General features: G+C 47.3%; 1 protein-coding gene across 4 annotated transcripts in view; it reads left to right on the top strand.

Moving 5' to 3' along the window:
* sash1b (SAM and SH3 domain containing 1b) overlaps positions 1–20,426 on the top strand; it is a 33,188-nt gene that overhangs the window by 2,376 nt on the left and 10,386 nt on the right. Inside the window, exon 1 of one of the 4 annotated variants that reach the window (XM_069160592.1) lies at positions 14,147–14,182. The exons of 2 other annotated variants lie outside the window; for them this stretch is intronic. In XM_069160592.1, the coding sequence (XP_069016693.1) occupies positions 14,162–14,182 (21 nt within the window). In that variant the 5' untranslated portion in view covers positions 14,147–14,161. Of the gene's footprint in view, positions 1–14,146; positions 14,183–17,869; positions 18,217–20,426 lie in introns of those variants that run through there. One more of the 4 variants, XM_069160593.1, reaches the window with a different exon arrangement.

The raw sequence follows: 20,426 nt of genomic DNA, 5'->3' as shown, positions 1-20,426 counted from the left end.
TTTAAACAATGTTCATGGCATGTAGCTCCAGCAAAAACGTTTGTTTACAACACAGTAAATGCGTTTTTGAATTAAAAAACAAAACAAAAAAAAAAACATTTCACAACTCAGCGGATATGTATTTTTTTTGTTTACGTGTTCTCTTCTCTGGATGATGGTGGACACAGAATCTGCTGATGTTGGGTTTTACTCGTCCTGATTCACTCATCGTCTTTCCATGAACAAGAACGCGGTTCGTTACAGCAGCTCAGATTTCATTACATCATTTGCAACAAGTGTCATCAATGTTGAGTTGTTGTGTTTGAGCTATGACACCTGTGCTTCAATTGTGCTCCGCTTTTGCTGCCTGCGGTCGCCATTATGCATCGCACGAGCATCACAGTGAAAAAATGTGTTCTAGTGAGTGAAAATTGTTTATGGTATTGCCAGAACATGTTATTCGAAACGGGCTGGCAGAACTCGGAACATAAAAACAATCGGCTTCAGTCTCTTATTGAGCCTTTGAAACATAATTTGGTTTAGTTTTAATTTGATATGTCATCCAGGTATGAATCAAGATCGCAATGGGTTTTTTCTGGCAGCCCTCCCTGCGTTATGGATCTCTGCTGGTACTGTGTGGTTGTTTAAAGCTGGGAGCAGCTCAGAGTTCAGAGGGGACAACACTATGAACGGGTAGAGGGTGCTAATGTGAAGTCGGTGTTTGGCTGCTTGAGCAGCAACGAGGAAGAAAACCAAAATCTGTGTGTTTAAAGAAATGTGAGTTCCACCACACTTCTCTGTGATGTTCTCACATTGCTGTCGTTGCCATAGTTGTAAATCCCTCTGTGGAAGGTGAAATATTACATAATCCTCCGGTGACCCGTGCAGACGGGCGTCAGTGGCTCATCGGGCCGGTCCGTCCGGATGATTGACAGCTCGTCATCTCTGCTCGTCCGGGTCCGCCGCGGCTCCTGGCAGATAATGTAATTGCAGAGGAGAGTTATTCCACTCTGCCGTCAACCAAATCCCTTCATCCCATTACGTGCTCAGTGGGAGGTCCGAGGCGTCCAGACGCAGAGCAGGCGGACACATGCTCGTCTCTGCGGAGGTGTGACTGCTGGATTCTAGCTTATCACAGTAAACCCGTGTTTACCATCCGTCTGCAGTACCAGTGAACCAGAATGTCCGTAACACGGTTTGTGTTGGTGGCAGCAGCCGTCTGTCGCCGGGAGACGTTTTAATGTAGTTACTTTTTTTTTTTCTCAGCTGATCCAAGTTTAAAACGCTGCTCATCAACAATGGAGTACATGAAGTACTCCTACATGAAGTACTCCTACATGTTACCACACCAGGACGACCACATCCCAACAAACAAAATAGGAGTCATAGAGTACGTCTGTATGGGACGATGTTTGAGTCTTTGAGATGACGTGGTAACATCTTCGTTGCATTTAAAGATTTTAGGTGTTAACTTTTGAAAACTTCTCATCTGCAGCTGCCCTTACAAACTCTATACTGTTGCATGTAGTATTCTTCTTCTCCTCCTCCATCTTTTTCTTCTTCTTCTCCTCCATCTTTTTCTTCTTCTCCTACATCTTCTTCTCCTACATCTTCTCCTACATCTTCTTCTTCTTCTCCTTCTTCTTCTCCTTCTTCTTCTCCTTCTTCTTCTCATTCTCCTTCTTCTCCTTCTTTTTCTTCTTCTCCTCCTTCTTCTTCTCCTCCTCCATCTTCTTCTTCTTCTCCTCCTTCTTCTCCTTCTTCTTCTCCTCCTCCTCCTTCTTCTCCTCCTCCGCCTTCTTCTTCTTCTTCTTCTCCTTCTTCTTCTCCTTCTCCTTCTTCTTCTTCTTCTTCTTCTCCTTCTTCTTCTTCTTCTTCTCCTCCTCCTTCTTCTTCTCCTCTTCCATCTTCTTCTTGTTCTTCTTCTCCTCCTTCTTCTTGATCTTCTTCTCGTTCTTCTTCTCCTCCTTCTTCTCCTCCTCCTCCTTCTTCTTCTTCTCCTTCCCCTCCACCGTCTTCTTCTTCCACCAGCTCTCTCGGCAGCTCAGCTGATGTGTCCTATCTCCTGCTGCAGAGGATTGTAGGTCGGAACATCCAGAGAAGCATGTCGGTCATCTTTGTATTTTTGCATGACTTCCTTTCTCACACTGTGTACTAGGACACAGGGAATCTGTTTCTGGTACAGTGAGCAGAGTGGTAGTGATTGTTGGACAGTCTTTGTGTCACAGAGCATCATCCACAGTGTTTAAATTGTCTTTACCGTCCTTCCTGTTAGCCAGCCTTCTGTAGATGTATAGAGACGACTGCCCGGTGTTTGGTGGAGGAGCGACTTCCATCCATCGGTGGTTCCTTGAGCTTTACATATTTCCTGACTGGTTCACAGCCAGCGGCCCTGCTGTTCATGAAACATTCAGAGGAACATTCAACTACTAAGTGCAGAGGCACTTTGTGATTCATGTCCAGCCGCCTTTGTAGGTTACAGCTGATCGAGTCGGAGTTTCTCTTATTCTTAAAAGCAGAACAACATCTGGAGTCGGCCAATCTCCGCTACGGTGCGAGTTCATCCTCGGAGTATTCTAAAAGAGAACGAACGGAGTCATAACTGCGCACTTCACTGATGCGGCCGAGCGAGAGTGCTGGACGGCCAACGCAACGAGTCGCGTTTGAATCTCCGTCCTTCTGTGCGGGCGACGTTGTGGAGGGTTACGTCATCGCGCTGCAGCTCGGTTGGAGACGGGCCTCCACAACCTGATCGTCTCAGCTTGGTTGAAAACAATCAGGTGTCCGATTTAAACGCGAGCAGCGTTCAGAGCAGCTTGGACTTCATCATCGTCGTTGTCTTCAGTCCATTAAACAATTGCAGGTGTCGGCCCAGTTTCTAAGTAGGAAGTCTGACTCCTCCAGCGGCACCGCTGAGTATAAAATCTGTGCAGAGGATGAGGATGATATTAAAATGATGTCAGTATTTAGATGTAGATATTGTCTGGGTTTTTGTTTATAGTTTTATCTTGTCTACAAATAATTGTCCTAAAGGCCTGTTAAACTTCATGAAGTTTAACAGGTGAGGAACTTCACACCCAAAACAGTAACTCATTGTTTTATTTTATATTTCCTGTTGTTCCTTTTAATAAATTACACACGAGGACTTCATCTTCATCGCTAGTTTTTCCATACGCGTGTCTCTGATTGTCCTCCATCATGTTTAGTTCAGATGAGAGCAGCACGTTACGCCCGAGTGTTTTCTGGTTTGGATCTGCCGTCCCACAATGCCTCAGTCTGGGTTTGGTGGCGCGATCAATTCCTAGCGTGCCTCCTGTGAGTGTCCTGCACGCCTGACTGGTTCCCACAGGCCCGTAGGACCAATTAATGACTGAGGGGGGGGGGGGGACAAAACAAAAGTAATGCAATTAAATCAGGCTGAGCTGTAAATGACCCAAACGCTGGCAACAGGAGTCGGTCACAGGAAGTGATCGGGAGTTTCACAAACGTCGATCCGGCTCATCAAACAGCAAAACGTGGAGTTTGAGAAGCTCATCACTGACAACACGTGACAACAAGTTTCTGTTGGAGGGAATTAGATTCTCTGCTGCAGTTTTAGCTTCATTAAAAATAATCTCTGGTTCTGAACTTTACAACAGGAACCCAGCGGGACAGTTAACGAGCTCTCTGTCTCTGCGTCGGCTGAGCAGCTTTGTGATTCGTCAGTGAACCACAGGTTCACATTGTCCGTCGTGGCCTGGCTCCGTCTGGAAGGACCCCCTCTGCGGCGGTCCCAACAATGAGCCCGAACGCGGGGCCTCGCCTGAGAACGGGTCTCTGAATGGAGAACATATCGGAGCCGTTCAGGCGTCTGAATGGAGCACCGCATAACACACGGCTGCCTTTATGCTAATTTCAAACGTGGCCGAGATTTTGTCTGCAGTTTCTGTCAGTTCCTCCAGGAAAACACAAACTCAAGCAATCGCTGCATTATTTGCAGCATCGTAATACTTTTAAAGTCTACTTTCAAAATGAAACTGACTTTATTACCAAAACGAAGTGTTTATTTCCAACCGCCGAGGCTCCGCCCCCTCTCCTCTCACCATCAAAACAAACTGCTGCTAGCTGACCGCGACGACAGGAAGCGACGGGGTTCGTGGGAAATGTGGTCTTATGATGGGAGTGAGGAATATGTTCAATGAGTTTTCTCCACACTTCCAGCTGTAAGAGACTGAACTTTGTTTTAGCGTTAAATGGATGTGATTTTAAAAAAGCATGTAAAGCTCTTATTTTGACAGCAGGTGAAGCCTTCGTGTTCTATATTACAGTCGCAGACGAAAACAACGAAAGTTTTCCAGCTGGGGGGTCATTAAGTCTGACAATTTTTATTCTTTAATTTTTTTATCAATCACGTTTTGGCTCTAATCAATAAAGAATTTAGTTGCCGCTGTGCTGTAAACATCTGTTACCATGTTGCAATGGGATCCTCTGACTTCATGTTCTGTCAAACCAGCAGGCAGTTTAGTGCTCTGACGAGGAGGAAGAGGAGGAGAGGGGGGGGTGTGTGTGTGTTACATTATACATATGTATAACCGCTGTGTAAAGAGGGGTGTAATCACTGACCTACATCTGTGAGCTGGAGATGAGAATTGTTCTTCATATCCAGTTGATTTGAGTGACAAGTGTCTGGAGGGGATTCGCTACAGGTCAGAGGTCATCAGCGTACGTGTCCAGCTACACACGTGATCATTTTAGAGTCGTCACAGAGGAGTGGAAACTGTTAGTGTGTCGACATTTTCCCTCCTCCTGCCGCCTTTATTCCTCCTATTGCAGCCTTTATTCCTCCTCCTGCCGCCTTTGTTCCTCCTATTGCCGCCTTTATTCCTCCTCCTACCGCCTTTGTTCCTCCTCTTGCCACCTTTATTCCTCCTCCTGCCGCCTTTATTCCTCCTCCTGCAGCCTTTATTCCTCCTCCTGCAGTCCTCTATTCCTCTGCTGCTTCGGCTATTGTGTTAGATTTCTAAACGGATCTCTGAAGCCGTGTCGCGCTCTCTGAATTTAAATGACCAGCCAGTAAAGAAATCCTCTTTTTCTTCGTGTCAGACACGTTGGAGGAAGTTTGATCAGGTCTGATTCAGCTCGGTGACGTTTCAGGACGTTTCTGCCGGTGAGCTCAGTGCATCTCCTTTGGAAGAACTCGAATAGGAAGTTATAATTCCCCTCGTGTTGTCTTGCCTGGTTCTGGTCCAGGTTTGTTTGTTGGTTTCTCTGCTGGTCTATTATTTTTTTTTTTTTTTTACTGCCGGGACCGTTTCAGCCGAGTCAGTAGGTATTTTCAGAGCAAGCTGCTGTGGAAAAGGCACCAACATGCTCACGTGGTTAAAAGTTTCTCATATCATTTATTTATGTAGCATGCTTTACGTTAGACATCAAAATTTCATGTCTATCCAAAGTGAAAATTGTACTTTTATATTACAGAAAATATTATTTGTGTTCATGGTCAAATTAAAGTTGTAAAAAAACTGAAAATATAATTGTATTGACCTACATTCAGTAAAAACATTTTATTGTAATTAAAGAAAATGTATTGATTAAGGTATAACTATAAATTATAGTTTGTACTAAATTAGAAATTTAACTTGAGAAAAGTTTAGAATTTAGTGTTCTAATTAGTTTATTCTAAAGTAAAAACATTACTCGGTATTATTTTTTTCCAAAATAAAAAAAATGATGTGTGGTCTTTATCCTAATATTCTTTTTACTTTGTATGAAATTAGATTTTTATCCTGGGTAAAATAAATGTTTTTGATCAATAGTAAATTCAAATATTAAGTTTACCAAATCATAAATGAAATTTGAGAGTAACTAATAAATCTAGGTGCAAACAATTTGAGTAATTTTGAAAAGGTTTTTAATTTGGTTAAACAGTTCGTCTGCATTATTCATATTTTTCATTAAAAAAAAAAAAAAAAAAAATCTATTAAAAAGGATGTTCAATTGCCTTTTCAGGATATCATGTCGGTAAATGTAAACGAGACGTCCGACATCATATTTAGTGTTCGAGTTTAATAGATGGGACTCAGTTTACATCCGTTTCTAAACGTTTGATCAGGAAACACCGACGCCAGCCTCAGGCTAACGACAGCCATCCATCGTGACCTCTGACCTCTGCCGCGCGTCTGTAGCATCGTGCCAGTAACAGAGACTCTTTTCATTAATCATTAGCGATATTACCGTGCGTTTCTCGAGAAAAGTGGGTCACAGCTTATCGTTTGTTTACGTGCTCGTCCCCTCTCGGGACGTTAGTGGCGATTCCACGCAATCCATTTTAATAATGCGCCCGGCTGCGAGTCGGTGCATTAAGAAGAGGAAGAATGAGAGGCAGGATTACTGGTGCTGCTGTTTACATTAATTATGTTCATCCTCGGTGCAGTGCTGCCTTTTAATACACGGTCCAGCTGCTGGATGAGGACTTATCTCCCCCCGCATCGCTCTGCTCTGGCCCACTTTAGCAGGTTGGAGGGTTGAATTTGTCCAGCAAATAGAAAAAGAAGCTGTCCACTGTTGTCCCCACGTTGTGTTAAAATTTGATCTAAAGTCTGAGCTCAACTTTGAGACACATTTAAACCGGTCTGAACTGTTTCATGATGTAAGGACGAACAAATCCCCAAGAGGGAAGTAATCAATACACTTCCATTATTGTAATTTAGTCCTTTTCCATTTCCCCTCATGTAAAAGTAGCCTGCAGCCACAGTCTATATATAAAAGTGATCTGAAAAATGAGGCTGATGCAGAAGTGCCTTAAGCTGCAATACCACCGAGTACCACTAGAGGTCTGCTCCAAAAAGCCTCCAGCTCCATAGACTCCCATTCAACTTCTCATCAAATACAAAGTGAATAAAATGTCTCCACCAGTTATCTCGGTGTTGTTAGCTAAAGTTGCTCCTTCTTATTAGTTTTCTGGCGGTCCATCTGAAAATAATCTGTCATTAATTAGAAAATAAGCTTAAAAAAGATGTGTTTTTGGGGGGGCGTGTCTGTTTGATTGACAGGCCTGCGGTGCAGTCAGGTTACAGCTATCGGTGGGCGGGACGTAGTATCGTCAGGTTTCCAATCAGATCAGTCAGATCCACCGTTGGCTCCTCCTCCAGCTCGTCCAAATATGGTCACTTCCTGCTCCAAACCGCTCCGAACTAGCGAGATGGTGACGGATAGAATCTGAACCGGAGGCTTTGTAACGTTCACAAACCAATGTCACTAATGGATGCTGTTTGCCTGCAGCTCATTCAAAATGTCCACAGTTATGCACACGTCGCCTCCCTGCGGCTCTTAAAGTTCTTCTGCAGGTCACATCCTGTAACACCAGGATTTTTCACCCTGAATCGTGCCTGTCAGGCAGCTGTGAGCCCCCTTCATCTCTCAGGTGTTCCCGCCTCCTGTCAGAAAGCACATTTGAACTGGAAAACTACCAACGGTGTCTGCCAGGTCTCTCTGCTCTGCTCGTGTGTTCTCTTCCATCCAGAACCGCCGCGCGGATCAGCTTTCCCAACAGAACCGAGAACTCGGCGCCTCCTCACAGATCTCGTTCTAATGTTGAACTCTGTGCAGCATCCCTGCGGGGCGTTTATGAGTCAAACAGGAAGTGTTTGCCCTCTGAGTCATGTTGGACCCCCGGACGTCGTCAGACTACCTGATTCCTGTAAGAGCAGGCAGAGAAGTGAGAGGCAGCGAGTCCGCGTGGGTGAAACTCACCTTTGACTTGGAGCTTCCTGTTTAAAACCCGCTGGAACTCGGACTGAATCTGGAGGCAGACTGTGAGTGTGTAGTAGTGAGTTTCTTGATGCTCGTGTCCCGCAGCTCTTCCTGACATGGTCAATATGTTCTGCGGGTGTTTGAAGCCGGCAGTAAATCTCTGGCCTCCATCTGTTTGATGGTTTTGCCCATTAGTGCCGTGGCCTCGGGGGGGCAAAGGATTAGACTAACAGCACTGTTCCAGCCGGTGCTGTGACACGACATTTATCCATCACAGCCAGGGTTGATCTTTTTCTTGGTGTCTCAGTGTTAGATAGTTTTCCAGCCATAAATAAAAACCGAGACCGTGTCGAAATCAAGAGCGTTATCAGGAAGGAAAACGACGGGTGTCGTATATCTGCGTGTTCTGGAGAGCTCAGCGAGACTCGGTCAGATTATTCGGACTCTCACAGCAGACTTTGTCTCTTTTTAAAGTGTCGCATCTGTTTGTGTAAATTCTCTTTTTAAAAGAAGGAAACTGAGCTGCAGCGGAGCGTCTTCGTCTGTCGAGCAGAGCCGGCTCTCGGACCGACCGCTGCCTCCGTCAGTCCTCCAGCTATGTGGTATCATTGTGATCACAGCCTCTCATCCAGAGAGCCCATCTGACCTTTCCGGCGGGCTCCGGGTGTCGCGAGGCAGGGGTCACACTCCCGGCAGAGCTCAGACTGCTGCACCTTCTGATCCTCTCCCCTCCCTCCCCCAGAGCAGCTCAGGCCCTCCTCCTTTATAAATTTAACATAACAAGTCATCTGACACTATTGCGCGGAATCCAGCTGATTTTATCTCCAGCTTTGTATCTACTGAAATTCCTCCACAGTGTTGCGTCGCATTGGGAGAATATTTAACGTGCCCCGATGGCCCGTTGTTGTCGGCAGACGTGATGCATTCGCTCCCAGAAACCCCGGAGAAGCGCAGCAGCGGAGTGCATCTCTGTTTGTTTGCCTCGGGTTCGCCCATTAGCCTCCTTTTCTTCAGTCCCGGAGGATTTTCATAAGGAAAGCGTACGTGAGCTGCTCGGTCGCATGATAAGGGAGGACATGTAGGAAATGTTGTGGTGGCTGCAGGACTCTAAATAAACACTGTGCTGAAGGCTAAACGAACTCCGTTGTACTTAAAAAGATTTTTATACATGCAAGTAAAACGATGGCTGATTTGTGGATTCATCAGTTAGCTGATTTTGCGAGTCATTTAAATGTGAATCTTTTCACATTTCAGTTGCTAACATTTTAGTCTGCACCTTGGGGAATATGGCTCAATAATAATAATAATTATTATTATTTGCAGCCCTGGAGCTCTTTCTTCTTTGTGTACTGTACCTTTAATCCAACAAGTGTCTGCACAGACCGAGGTTGGAAACCTGAGCCTGTAAATACACACCAGTGATATTCAGAGAGTCGAGTGATATCCATCAGACGGATGGATTTCAGTCTCATGTGAGTTGATGTATATAATCATGATCCGACTCAGTGGAAGTTCTCGGGAGCGTCCGATCTTTGGCCTTCAGGGTCGTTCAGTCGACGGAGGACACTCCGACTCTTTAACAGGCCACCCTTTACTCTGGTAATCATAAAATCTGAAGGATGACGCATATTTTTTTATCTTTCACAGTATCAGACACGATATTGTACGTGCCGATTTAGGATGTGATATAACTGGTGTAGAGTTACAGGACCAGATGAAAACATTGTTTAAGACGAAACCCACTGGCAGCGGGTCGGACTCTGCCTGAAGTGGAAAGAAAGCGACCGCAGTGTGTTTGTGAACCATTACGGTGTTGCATAGAATGTGTCTGTGTGTGTGTGTTGGGGGGGGGGGTTACTGCCTGTCTGCAAAGATGACACAAGATCACTCCCACTACTCCGCTCCTCCGCTCCCTTCACTGGTGACCAGTAGCTGCCCGCATCCGTTTCAAAACATTGGTACTTGCGTACCGCGCTGCGAACAGATCGGGTCCAGTCTACATCCAGGACATGGTCCAACCTTACACCCCACCCCGTTCACTCCGCTCTGCATCTGCCAATCGGCTTGTTGCTCCCTCGCTGCGAGCTAAACACTCTACAAAATCACGACTGTTTGCTATCCTGCCTCCTAAATGGTGGAATGAGCTCCCCACCAACATCAGGACGGCAGAAACTCTGTACATCTTCCGCCGCAAACTAAAAACACACCTCTTCTGACTTTACCTTGAACAGTAGAACTTTAGTAGCACTTAAAATGGCACTTACTGGCTTTCTTGAAGAAATTGTATTTTCTTGATTCCTGTTGTTCTGGGTTTTGTACCCTCATGGTTGAAATGCACTTATTGTAAGTCGCTTTGGATAAAAGCGTCAGCTAAATGAAATGTAATGTAAATGACATTACTGAGGACTGCAGACCCGAGGCGTCTGTGGCTCAGCCTGGTCGAGCATGTTGTCGCTACGCAGAAGGACAGCCGTTCAATCCCGAACTTCGTACGCGTCGTAAAAATGATGATTTTATTTTTCCGCTGAGAATCAAAATCACGATTTTCTCCATAATTTTTTCAGCACGACTGTTTATTGATACAGAAGACCGCTGAAACGATTGTATTCAATTAAGATATTCTGGTAAAACGATAACATAAACATTGAGATAAATCAATGAAACCTTTGCAGATTTAAGAACAATTAAAACCTACAGCTGAATCTAATCCATAACCGACGCCTCCAGCAAGCAGACCGCCTCGCGAACGTCACAAACATCTTCCGGCTCAGTGAGATGTTCGCCGAGATGAGTTGTGGTAGGGTCGACCCAGAACATGACAGTCTGTCAGCGGAGCTCCTTGTTCACGCCGCCACCGAAACATCTTCCTGCCTCATCTGATCAGAGCCGCCTTCGCATAAATTGTTGATGTGAAAGTCAGCGACCTGTTGTGGATGTAGACGCTCCGATCGAGCTCATCTGTGCTGAAGAAACGCGCTCGATTGAATCTATTAAGATCTAATCGGTCACATCCTCCTCTCCTCAGATTTCTGGACGTGCTGGAAATGTTTTATTGGAATGTTTTCGGCAGAATCCGACTTCTCCGTCGTAAATATAGAATCGATCTCCTGACAGAAACGGCCGAACCGGACAGCTTCTGTTAAACCTCATTGATTGAGCAGCAGGCGCTGTTCATAATCACGTCCTCCATAATTCCGTATTGAATTACAATGCCTTTAACAGGATGAACTACTATTTCAGTTACCCGCGCTGCGATTGATCGGGCCGAGCCATGGTCATGTTCTCGTGTTCTGCTGTGTTTGTGCTGTCGTGGATGCAGCAGGAGGCGGATCTCCATGGCAGCGCGGCATGACGGGGAGCCGAGGTACCAGAGTCCACAGGAGGCGGATGGTATTTTAATGCAGCTGACTGGGTCACTGTGAACAGTTTGCATTGTTAAATTGCCATCCTCTGAGATTACAGAAGAGTGGCGACAGAGCAGATTAAAGCGTGTGATTGGTGGAGAGGTACGGAGGGATTTCAATCTGCTTTCTGGGAAGTCATCCAGTTATTTGAGTCAGAAACGCTGAGAAGAGATTTTATTCCAAAAACTGCAGAGATGTACCACCACAACTGTTGCAGCAGTGCATTGTGGGTAGTCATGAGCTCAGTGATGGCCTGTGTGTGTTGGTTCGGTACCTGGTGGAGTCTGACCGGACAGACTGACAGAAGGCCCGTTAACTGCAACATATCTCCGTCCGTCCTCCATCAGTCCTCCGTCAGTCCTACATCAGTCCTCTGTTAGTCCTCCGTCAGTTCTCTGTCAGTCCTGTATCAGTCCTCCGTCAGTCCTCCATCAGTCCTATATCAGACCTTTTTCAATTCGGTTGGTGTTCTTTCGTCCTTCTGAGGGATTAGTTCCGAGAAGCCTAAATTAAAAGCCTCTATATGGCACAATGAGGCCAATGCCGAGCAGCAGGACCTGCAGCCACGTGTCTGGTGGATGGGAGTCCTGGTGATTCAGCGGTGAGAGCTGCCCCCCCCCCAAGCCATGCATCTCATGAATATTAAATGAATACAGTTGGAAGCAGAGACACCTGACTCACCGAGCTCCATGCTTCCAGCCTGCCGGGCCGTACGTCTTGACTCTCATCCAAGAGGACAGCTTACATCTTTCAGAAAGTTTCCTAAATGTCACCCAGTTCTGATGTCACAGTTCTGAGCCATGCCAAGCTTTCGTTGGCATTTAAATCCTAAATTCAGCGGAAAGGTCGCAGCGGGGTTTGAATGGTGAACTGATTGTCACTTTGATTTGTGGACATGCTGTAATCACCGAGGGCTCAGAGAGGCTCCCAACAAAACACAGAAAATCGCATTCGATCTCATTCAACGGGGTCGAGGGTCGTCGGTAGGAGTTTAAACGTGTTTGGGGCAGCAGCTGGATGAGGTTTTATCTGCAGGGCCACAAGGGGCTGGGTGTTTGGAGGAAGAGTCGCCAGCAAGGAAATGTTAGATTTAGCCAAACAGATCAAAGGAAAGTTGATTTTTTTTTTTTTTTTCTATTCTGCACATGTAACCATGAGTCACATGTAATTTATCCTGACGAACTGTGACTCGTTACAGTTCTGCTCACCGACCGCAGCGAACGTTAAATCAGGAAAGTTTCAGATAAAACCCCGTTTCCCAAAAAGTGGGGACGCTGTGTAAAAACCTGAATACATGATTCAGCATTAACGGCTCCTCCCCAGATGTGCAAACTACTCACGTCATGTGCACCGACGCCACCCTAACCTGTCACGGATGCTGGCTTTTGAACTGAGCGCTGTTAACAAGCTGGATGGTCCCTCTTCTCTTTCTCAGTTTCAACATTTGACATGTTGTCTTCGGTCTATTTTTTAATTCAAATATAGTGTCCCAACTTTTTGGGAAAACAGGGTTTTACAATAAGCACGCCGGCTGAAACATTCATGTGTTACAAGTCGGAGGTTTTTGCGGCATCCATCTAAAGTTCGTGTCCCGGCTGAAGCCTCCGAGTTCGTACTGTTTGTTTGGGATTCTTCAAATGCAATCGCACGACAAGAGTCCTGGAAGAAGTCCCGTTTGTCCCTTGTGTTTTCCTGCAGGGCCGTCTCAGATCCACCGCTCAACATTCACCATTCTTTCATATTTCACGTGAATCCGCCTGAACCCGTCGCTCGGCCGAGCCATGGAACCCCCCTCCCCCACCGTCAGACTTTTGACGCCGCGAACTCGAACATTTTTAGTCTCCGCGTAATGAAACGGTTCGGAGACGGAGCGTCGGGGAGTAAACAAGCGGCGCTTGGAGCCGCTGACATTCAGCTCTCGGCTTCTCGGAGTTCCTCTCTGGAGTCATCCTGGCGGAAGAATTGATTCCGAGTGCAAGACATTTTTATTTTACACGGATGATGGGAGCCGCAGACAGAAACGCACTGGTTCAACCACGGATGTAAATCTGGGAGGTTGAGCGAGAGCTTCTCTTCTCGGCCTCCAGCTGGGTTTTTATTATCGTGGGCGTTTGGCTCGGAGAGGTGTTTTTCTTTCTGGATAATTAAATGTGTTTACCGCAGATCTCGACACGAGGATGTTATCCAGATTTTCCTTTCGAGGGGACATCAAACACCGTTCTCCGGGCGGAGATCGGCGCAGACACGTGTCCTAACGTCCGATAGGTTGTCGTCTTCGTCAAGGTCACGGCTACAATCTGCTGCACTGGTGTCCATTGCTCCTCCGAGACGTTAATCGCGTAACGGCGTCCTCGGTGGCCAATAAAGTCCACAGGGGAAACGTGACTGTGTTCATCTACTATCTCATTATCTCTGGAACGTGACATGTTTATGGTTTTCATACTCTGGATTGTGACACACAGGGAATTTTTTTTTTTTTTTTTTTTTTTTTTTTTTTTTATCCCATAGAGATTACTTTGTTTTTAATCGTCGGCTTCCTTTTGGAGAAGATAGAAGTGCAGCATATCGTCCGTCCTCTTTTTTTTTTTCTGTCCTTCAAGGTGAAATCTTTATACGAGCAGCTGTTGAGATTCTGCAGATTAACTGCAAATAAACCTGTTTTTAGGCTGCCTGCATCTTTATTTATTTGCTGATTCCATAATAATATTTCCATGTCTTCATTGTGCTCCGTCTCCCCCCCCCGCGCCACTCCAACCCCCACCCCACCCCCACACCCGTGTTTGGACTGCTGCCACTAATGACAGCTGCTCCACTGATGTCCTCGTGTCATCTTCATGCTCCATCAATACACGACTGACTCTCTGGAAACAACAGCAGCTTAACCTGAGTGTTACATCACTTCCTGTCTCCCTCTGAGACCCTTGCTGACTGCTCCGTGTGTGCGCGTTTGCACACATCTGGACGACATCTGCGGCGCTCACCTTCAGCTGATGAGGCCCAGTGGATGACGTGCCCATAGAGAATATTTCAGTCTGTGATTGGCTTTGATGTCATTTTTAAGACCTGAGGTGAGCCTGGAGGCCTCCATCACATCACTTTTTCATTTTTTTTTTCATTCCTACAATAGCCGTGTTTTCAAAGGAAGAGATTTATTTACAAGTGCGCGTGATCATCGCAATTATCTGCTCACCAGCCCGTTTGGTTCGTATACGATCGAGCCGCACGAACAGCTGCTCCCTCCTTCACCTGTAAACTGTCCGCTCACCTGTGTCCATGCTCGCTGCATCATCTCGGATGTTTCGGCTCGTTCCTCTGGCTTCTCTCCGATCCGGCTTCTACTCAGCCAGCGCTTCCACATCGCCTCGTCCGCTTAACAGAAATGAAATGCAGACTCTCTCAGGAGGGCAGATTAAGGTGTTATGCAGCAGGCGGCTTTACTTGCATTCAATTCTTTCCCCTCAGAAGTCTCAGGCTGGAACGGTTGGAAGGAAACTATAAAGTCGTCCTCTGTTTTGTTTTCGAAGTCCGGCTCCTGATTTCACTTCAGTTTTAACCCTCTGCGTGTTTGGAGAATGTAAAACGTCTGCACGCGTCGGATGTGGAAGTCGCAGAAAGAGAGAAAAAAAAAAGCAGAGTAGGCGTTTCTGTTGGCGGTGACGGGAAGCTGGAAGACAGGTGTTTCACCTGTGAGGCCTCACAGCCAATCAGAATCCCCTCTGTGATCCCTAAGGTGGCAGAAACATATTCATACTCATTCCCAACCATCAGTGAGTGAAATACGACAGGACACGACCGTTTGCATTAGAAAACAGGTTTCTATGATCGTATTGTACAAGCAGTCGGTGCACTCTTCCTTTTCGTGGCCTTTATTTCACCTATGAAACAGAAATGCATGTGATTAATCTATATTTATTGTCCATGTTCAACGTCCCAGTTCTTAACTTAGATCCTCTGGCTAAAAGCTGCGTTACATAATGCGGTGTACGGCCTCTTTTCATGCACCGTGAAGCAAACGGACACATCAGACTGCAGCTGGACACTTCTGGAGGAAATAATGGAGAAAATACATGAAGAGAGATGAACGCAGGAGAGGGAAAGAAAACTGTTTACAAAAGATTGTAAGAAAGCGTAATAATGAGGACGGACTCACTTTTCGTCCTGAGTAAAATAAATATCACGCTGCTGTGAGAAAGTCAAAACGCTTCAGAACAGATCTATTAGAGTGAGTGCATATGCAGATTTAATCAGTTCTTTTGTCCAATCTCTTAAGTGGTGAAGACGTTAAACAGCAACAGAGTTCATTATACATGAAACTCTGGGAGGTTTAGTGTCAGCAGGGATGTTTTAAGACTCACGGGTTTAAAGTCTGTTGAGCGGTGACAGCCCGACCTCCGAGTGTTGAGGTGCTCTCGGGCTCCCCGTCGACCCTCGTGGTGTCGGTGCGCTCGGCTTGGTCGCGGTTAGCTCCCGTTAACGGACGCGGTTTCTGTTAAAGTGGAGGCGGAGTTTAGATGAGGAGGCGGAGTTTAGACAAGGAGGCGAATGCAGTTGGACAGGAGGTGTCGCGGTCGGAGGGAGACGTGTCCGATCGGTGAGAACAGTCCCCGTTGAACGTTGGAACTTTTCGAGCAGGTCGGATCTCCCAGAAGCCCCCGGGAGCGCCGTCGGCTCGGTCTGGGGGCGTTCCCTCGGTAACGTAACGGTTTGAAACGGGCGCCAGCGCTCGGGTTAAAACACGGCCTGCTGTCTGCCGGCTCCACTCGTCTGTCTTGGTGGACATCAAAGACCCTTTGAACTGGCGGTTGGTCTGAAATCTGTCTGTGAATCTTTGAGCTGTCGCCTCAAATCAACACTCACGAATCCTGACAATAAGCAACACGCAGCGCCTTCAGCTCACCTGCTGATCTCACTTGTGAACTTCATGGAGTCTCCACTGTTCACTCTGCGTCTGAGGTCAAAGGTCGGGTCTCCCTCTTCCTGCTGTGTGTTTGAAAAGAGGAGAAGTCCGGTAGGTGTTTTCACTCATGTTTCACACCACCATGAGGATGGCCTCATTCTGGGCCGCCGTGAGCTCATGTTTCATGATTGACAGCTGCCTCCGACTCCTTTGTGGCATCTCGCTGGAGGATGGGTGGGTGTTGTGGTCCTGTGAGGAAGGGGGAGGGTGTGATGATGATGATGATGATGCAGAGGCTTTGAGCTGGCAGTAATTACCCGAGCAGGGAGGTGAGGGGCGGAACAAGCCACACCAGAACCATCAGAACCTCTCGGACCTCAAACACACAGTTTGGAGTTTAACTGAAAAATGAAGCGGGTCTTCAGAACCGGGTCTTTGTGGAGCCACTGTGTGTTTTCAGCTGATCCGTCAGATATGCAGCGTGCAGACCGAAGGTCTGCTCTGGGCCTCCTGTCCGCCTGTTGAATCTGCCTTCCAGTTTCACTCGCCCTTCACACCCTTCTTCTTCGCGCCGTCTTGTCTCCGCGGCTGACATCCTGCGCGTCACCCTCCTCTTCATCAAACCTGCAGAGGGACCTGTCAGAATCCACTTAACCACTCAGACACGGCCGCTTGCTGCTCCTCCACTTATCCTCTCCGACTCTCTCGGGGGGGCCTCGGGGCTGTCGGGCTGGACGAGGCCCCGGGGAGCTCCGGGACACAAATCATTCTCACCGTTTTTGGGTTTTATGAGCACATAAAAGAAATCGCAGCACTGATGTCCTGGTGGATGTAGAAGACTTCAAGGCTGCAGAATACTTCTGCTCTTAAAAATATCTCAGAGCAGAACATCAGAGGGTTTATTGTCTTTTTTTTAACTTCCCAAACCAGCTCTCTGAAAGGGTCCCAGTCTCAATGAGTACGCAGAGATTACACCAGTTTGGCATCAGGATGCATTTGAAGATTTATTAATCGACTGCAGAGAGATGAATACAAACTGTCAACGTGACAGGAAGCAGTGAGTTTAAATGTTTGGACTCGTTTAGTTTTGATGGAGAAGATGAGTGAAGTCTGGTTCGATTCTGCTGCAGACAGACGAGCGGCTCGTGAGTAAAAACCTGGTGATTTGCAGTTTCTCTGATCTTTTAAAGCTTCAGACGAATTACTTTGCGAAAACCCGTCTGCTGCCAACGTTCAGAGATGAACAGACGTTCAATCTGAACGTGCACGCAGAGCGAAGCCTTCAGGTCGCCGCGGCCCGGGGCCCCGACTCCTCCCGGGCACCGAGGTGATGAGCGGCCCGGCCGCTGAGTAGCCAGCCGGAAAAACTGCCCTTTCTGGCGCGGGTTGCTTCGGCCCTCCGGCGCCGCATGCTGAGAGTCGCTCTCCACCTTCTTCACCTTCCATCTGCGGCTCGGTTTAATCTGCAGCCTCCTGCCTCGCCGCCGCCGCCGCTGCTCCCTGCTGCTGCTCACCGGGAAGATTACAGACCGGAGAAAGATGCTCCGCATGTCAGCCCGCAAGCAAACGAGGTCAGCGCCCCGAAACGTACCAATACACAATAAATTGATATCAGATCTGCAGGAAAAGATGCTGCTTCTTCTCCAAATATTGAATCCAAAGTGTTTAATTCACTTTCTGCCTTCAGCCTCCATCAGCAGCTCACCGAGATTTTTTTTTTATTGTTGAAGTGACTATCTGCTGCCATCTGCTGGAGCTCCGTGGTCAGACGAGTGTGGACAAGTGTGGATCTCGCGCTGCTGCTGGCAGGCTTCTCTGTGAAGAGCTATTTATGTTTTTAGTCATCTTTCTTCTGTGTGAGGAGGAGCGACGAAGAAGAAACATGGAACACGGAGTCGGTGTGTGGTTTTCTACACGTGTCATCAGAGGGAGACGGATCCCGACGCGTCCCGCTGCAGCTCTGAGATGTGGAAGCTTCACTCTCTGAGTCAGCTGGACCTTGTGGGCTGGAGCGAGCCGAGCGCCCCACCCAGCAGCACACGCGTCACATGTGGTGACAGCGCCCTCCACCCAGACGGCCCTGTAATGTATGCGAGCAGGACAACCCTCCTCCTCCTCCTCCTCCTCCTAAGGATGTATTGTCCTCCGCTCTCTCAGCTGAAGTTTTCAGATCGGAGCGGAGCTGCAGAGCCTCTTTAGCGTGTGGTGAGTTGTGCTTTCTGGGTTTGTTCTGGAATGTGGTACCGAATGTGGTCAGAACCGGCACTTTTCTGTGGATTCGGTTCTTTTCCGTAGAAAACTTTCCGGGGTAACTTTTCTATGCGCTGTTCGTAGTTCGTCTGTGGGTACTTTTTATTCAGTAGAAAGTTGTCAGTGATGTTTGGAACTGAAACGTCTGATTTAACCCGAAGCTGCCGGATTTATTGACAGATGTTCAATATGTGTTATGGATGGTAACGGGGACATTAATTGGGGATGTAAAGCATTTCAGAAGATTTAGTTCTCAGTGGGAAACAGTTTCTTACAACTCTACTCTGAGTTAAACTGGAGATGACTGAACTTCTACTTCGTCTGAATCTTTAGTATTAAAGACAAATTCCCTGTACATCCTTCAAAGTGGCCTCCGCTCTCTCAGACTGTAAAAACTGACTCAAGACAAACATCTGTGAGTCAGAGGAGGACAGATCAGAAAATCTGCTGACACACATCCTGACCTGGTTCACAGAGGGTCAGTAAGTGTCTCACTAGGTGTAAGTGACGGGATCGAGGACCTGTAAAGACCCTCATTAGTCGTCCCCCACCCCCCACTCTCAGAAGATTGGGTTAGGATGGTGGTGGTCTTTCGTTTGCCTGAGAAACGTGACTCCACTCTCCCCTGCGGTTCCCATCTCGGGCTGCTCTTCGCATAGTCCCCGTTTCCAGTTGTGCTTGTTTAGTCAGCGTGTCAGTGTGCGTTTGCGCGGCGGCGTGAGGAGGACGCATGCACGCGGCGTGTCTACTGGACACTCGGGGCTGCCGCCGCGGGATCATGTGGCCAAGCTACAATGGGCCCGTTGATGGCAGGCAGGAGAGAGCGGCCGCGGCTCGGCCCCTCCGTCGGCTCCTCTGTCAGCCTCGGCCTCGTCTCCGCACGGCGTGAAAAGCAGCCAGATTTCGAGGTGGCCGCGACCCGAGGGCACGTCGCTCAGCCAATGAATGGGCCTCTTCTCTGGACAGTCGAGCCAGTCACAGTCTGTCAGGACACGAGAAGAGGGAGCCCACAGTCTCTCTGTTCCTGTTTTCAGATGCCTCATTTGCATAGCTTAAGGGCTCTGTGTGAGTGAAACATGATGATGATGATGACGATGACGATGACTCACTTGCACAGAACGGGGTGGAACGGCCGACCGTCCTGCAAACAAGCTTTTTGTTGTTTGTGCACTGAACTTCTGTAGCTTTTATAGTTTTATACAGCCAACAAACAAACAAAGCAATAAGTTTAACAATCACGTTGCCAGCTGCTGGAGTTTTGAAAGTGAAATGTCCCGTTCTCGCCTGATATAGGATTTCAGCTGCTCAACAGTTCGAGGTCTCCTTTGTCGTGTTTTTTGTCTCATGATGCTCCAAATGTTTTCAGTGGGTGACTGCAGGAGGCCGGTCCACCAAGGAGCCGAGCTGTTGGAATACGTGCAGAATGTGGTTCGATATCGTTTTGCTGAAACAAACCAGACCTTCCCTGAAAGAGACGCATGATGCATATGTTGCTCCATAAACCGAAAATATCATTCGGCATTAACGGTTCCTTCGCAGATGTACAAGCTACCCGTGTCATGTGCGCTAATCCATCATGGATGCTGGCTTTTTAACCGAGCGCACAATAACAAGCTGGATGGTCCCTCTCCTCTTTAGCCTGGAGGAGGCAGTGTCCATAGTTTCCAGAAATTATTTCAAATTGTTTTCAAATCTTAAAAGATCGCAGGCCCAGAGAAGGCAGCGGTGTTTCCGGATCATGTTTAAATCTGGTTTCCTTTTTGCATGGTGGAGTTTTAACCTGCATTTGTGGACGCAGCGACGAACTGTGTTCACAGACGGTAGTTTTCAGAAGTGTTCCTGAGCCCATGCAGCGATTTCCACTACAGAATCATTAATGCAGTGCCGCTTGAGGGCTCGAAGATTTTTGCCGTTGTTCCTTGCATATCACATTCCGTTTTTATTTACATTTCACACAGCGTCCCAACTTTTTTGGGGAGGGGAAACGGGGGTTGTAAAATGCTGAGTCATTGTCCTGCAGAGGAAACAAACCCCCCACGTGCCGGGTCGTGTACCGAAGACCTCTGGATCATTCAACTTGGCGCAAACTCTATAATTTAGTTTTCTGCAACACGTTAAGAAAAGAACATCCGATTCAGGTTTTTACAATCGCAGGAAACTAAAAG

This window comes from Embiotoca jacksoni, unplaced genomic scaffold (assembly GCF_022577435.1).
Source record: "Embiotoca jacksoni isolate LCO1_2020_lvr unplaced genomic scaffold, fEmbJac1.0.p SCAF_27, whole genome shotgun sequence".
Classification (NCBI taxonomy): Eukaryota; Metazoa; Chordata; class Actinopteri; family Embiotocidae; genus Embiotoca; species Embiotoca jacksoni.
The sequence above is the reverse complement of the archived record's forward strand: the minus strand, read 5'-3'. Positions and strand labels throughout refer to the sequence as shown.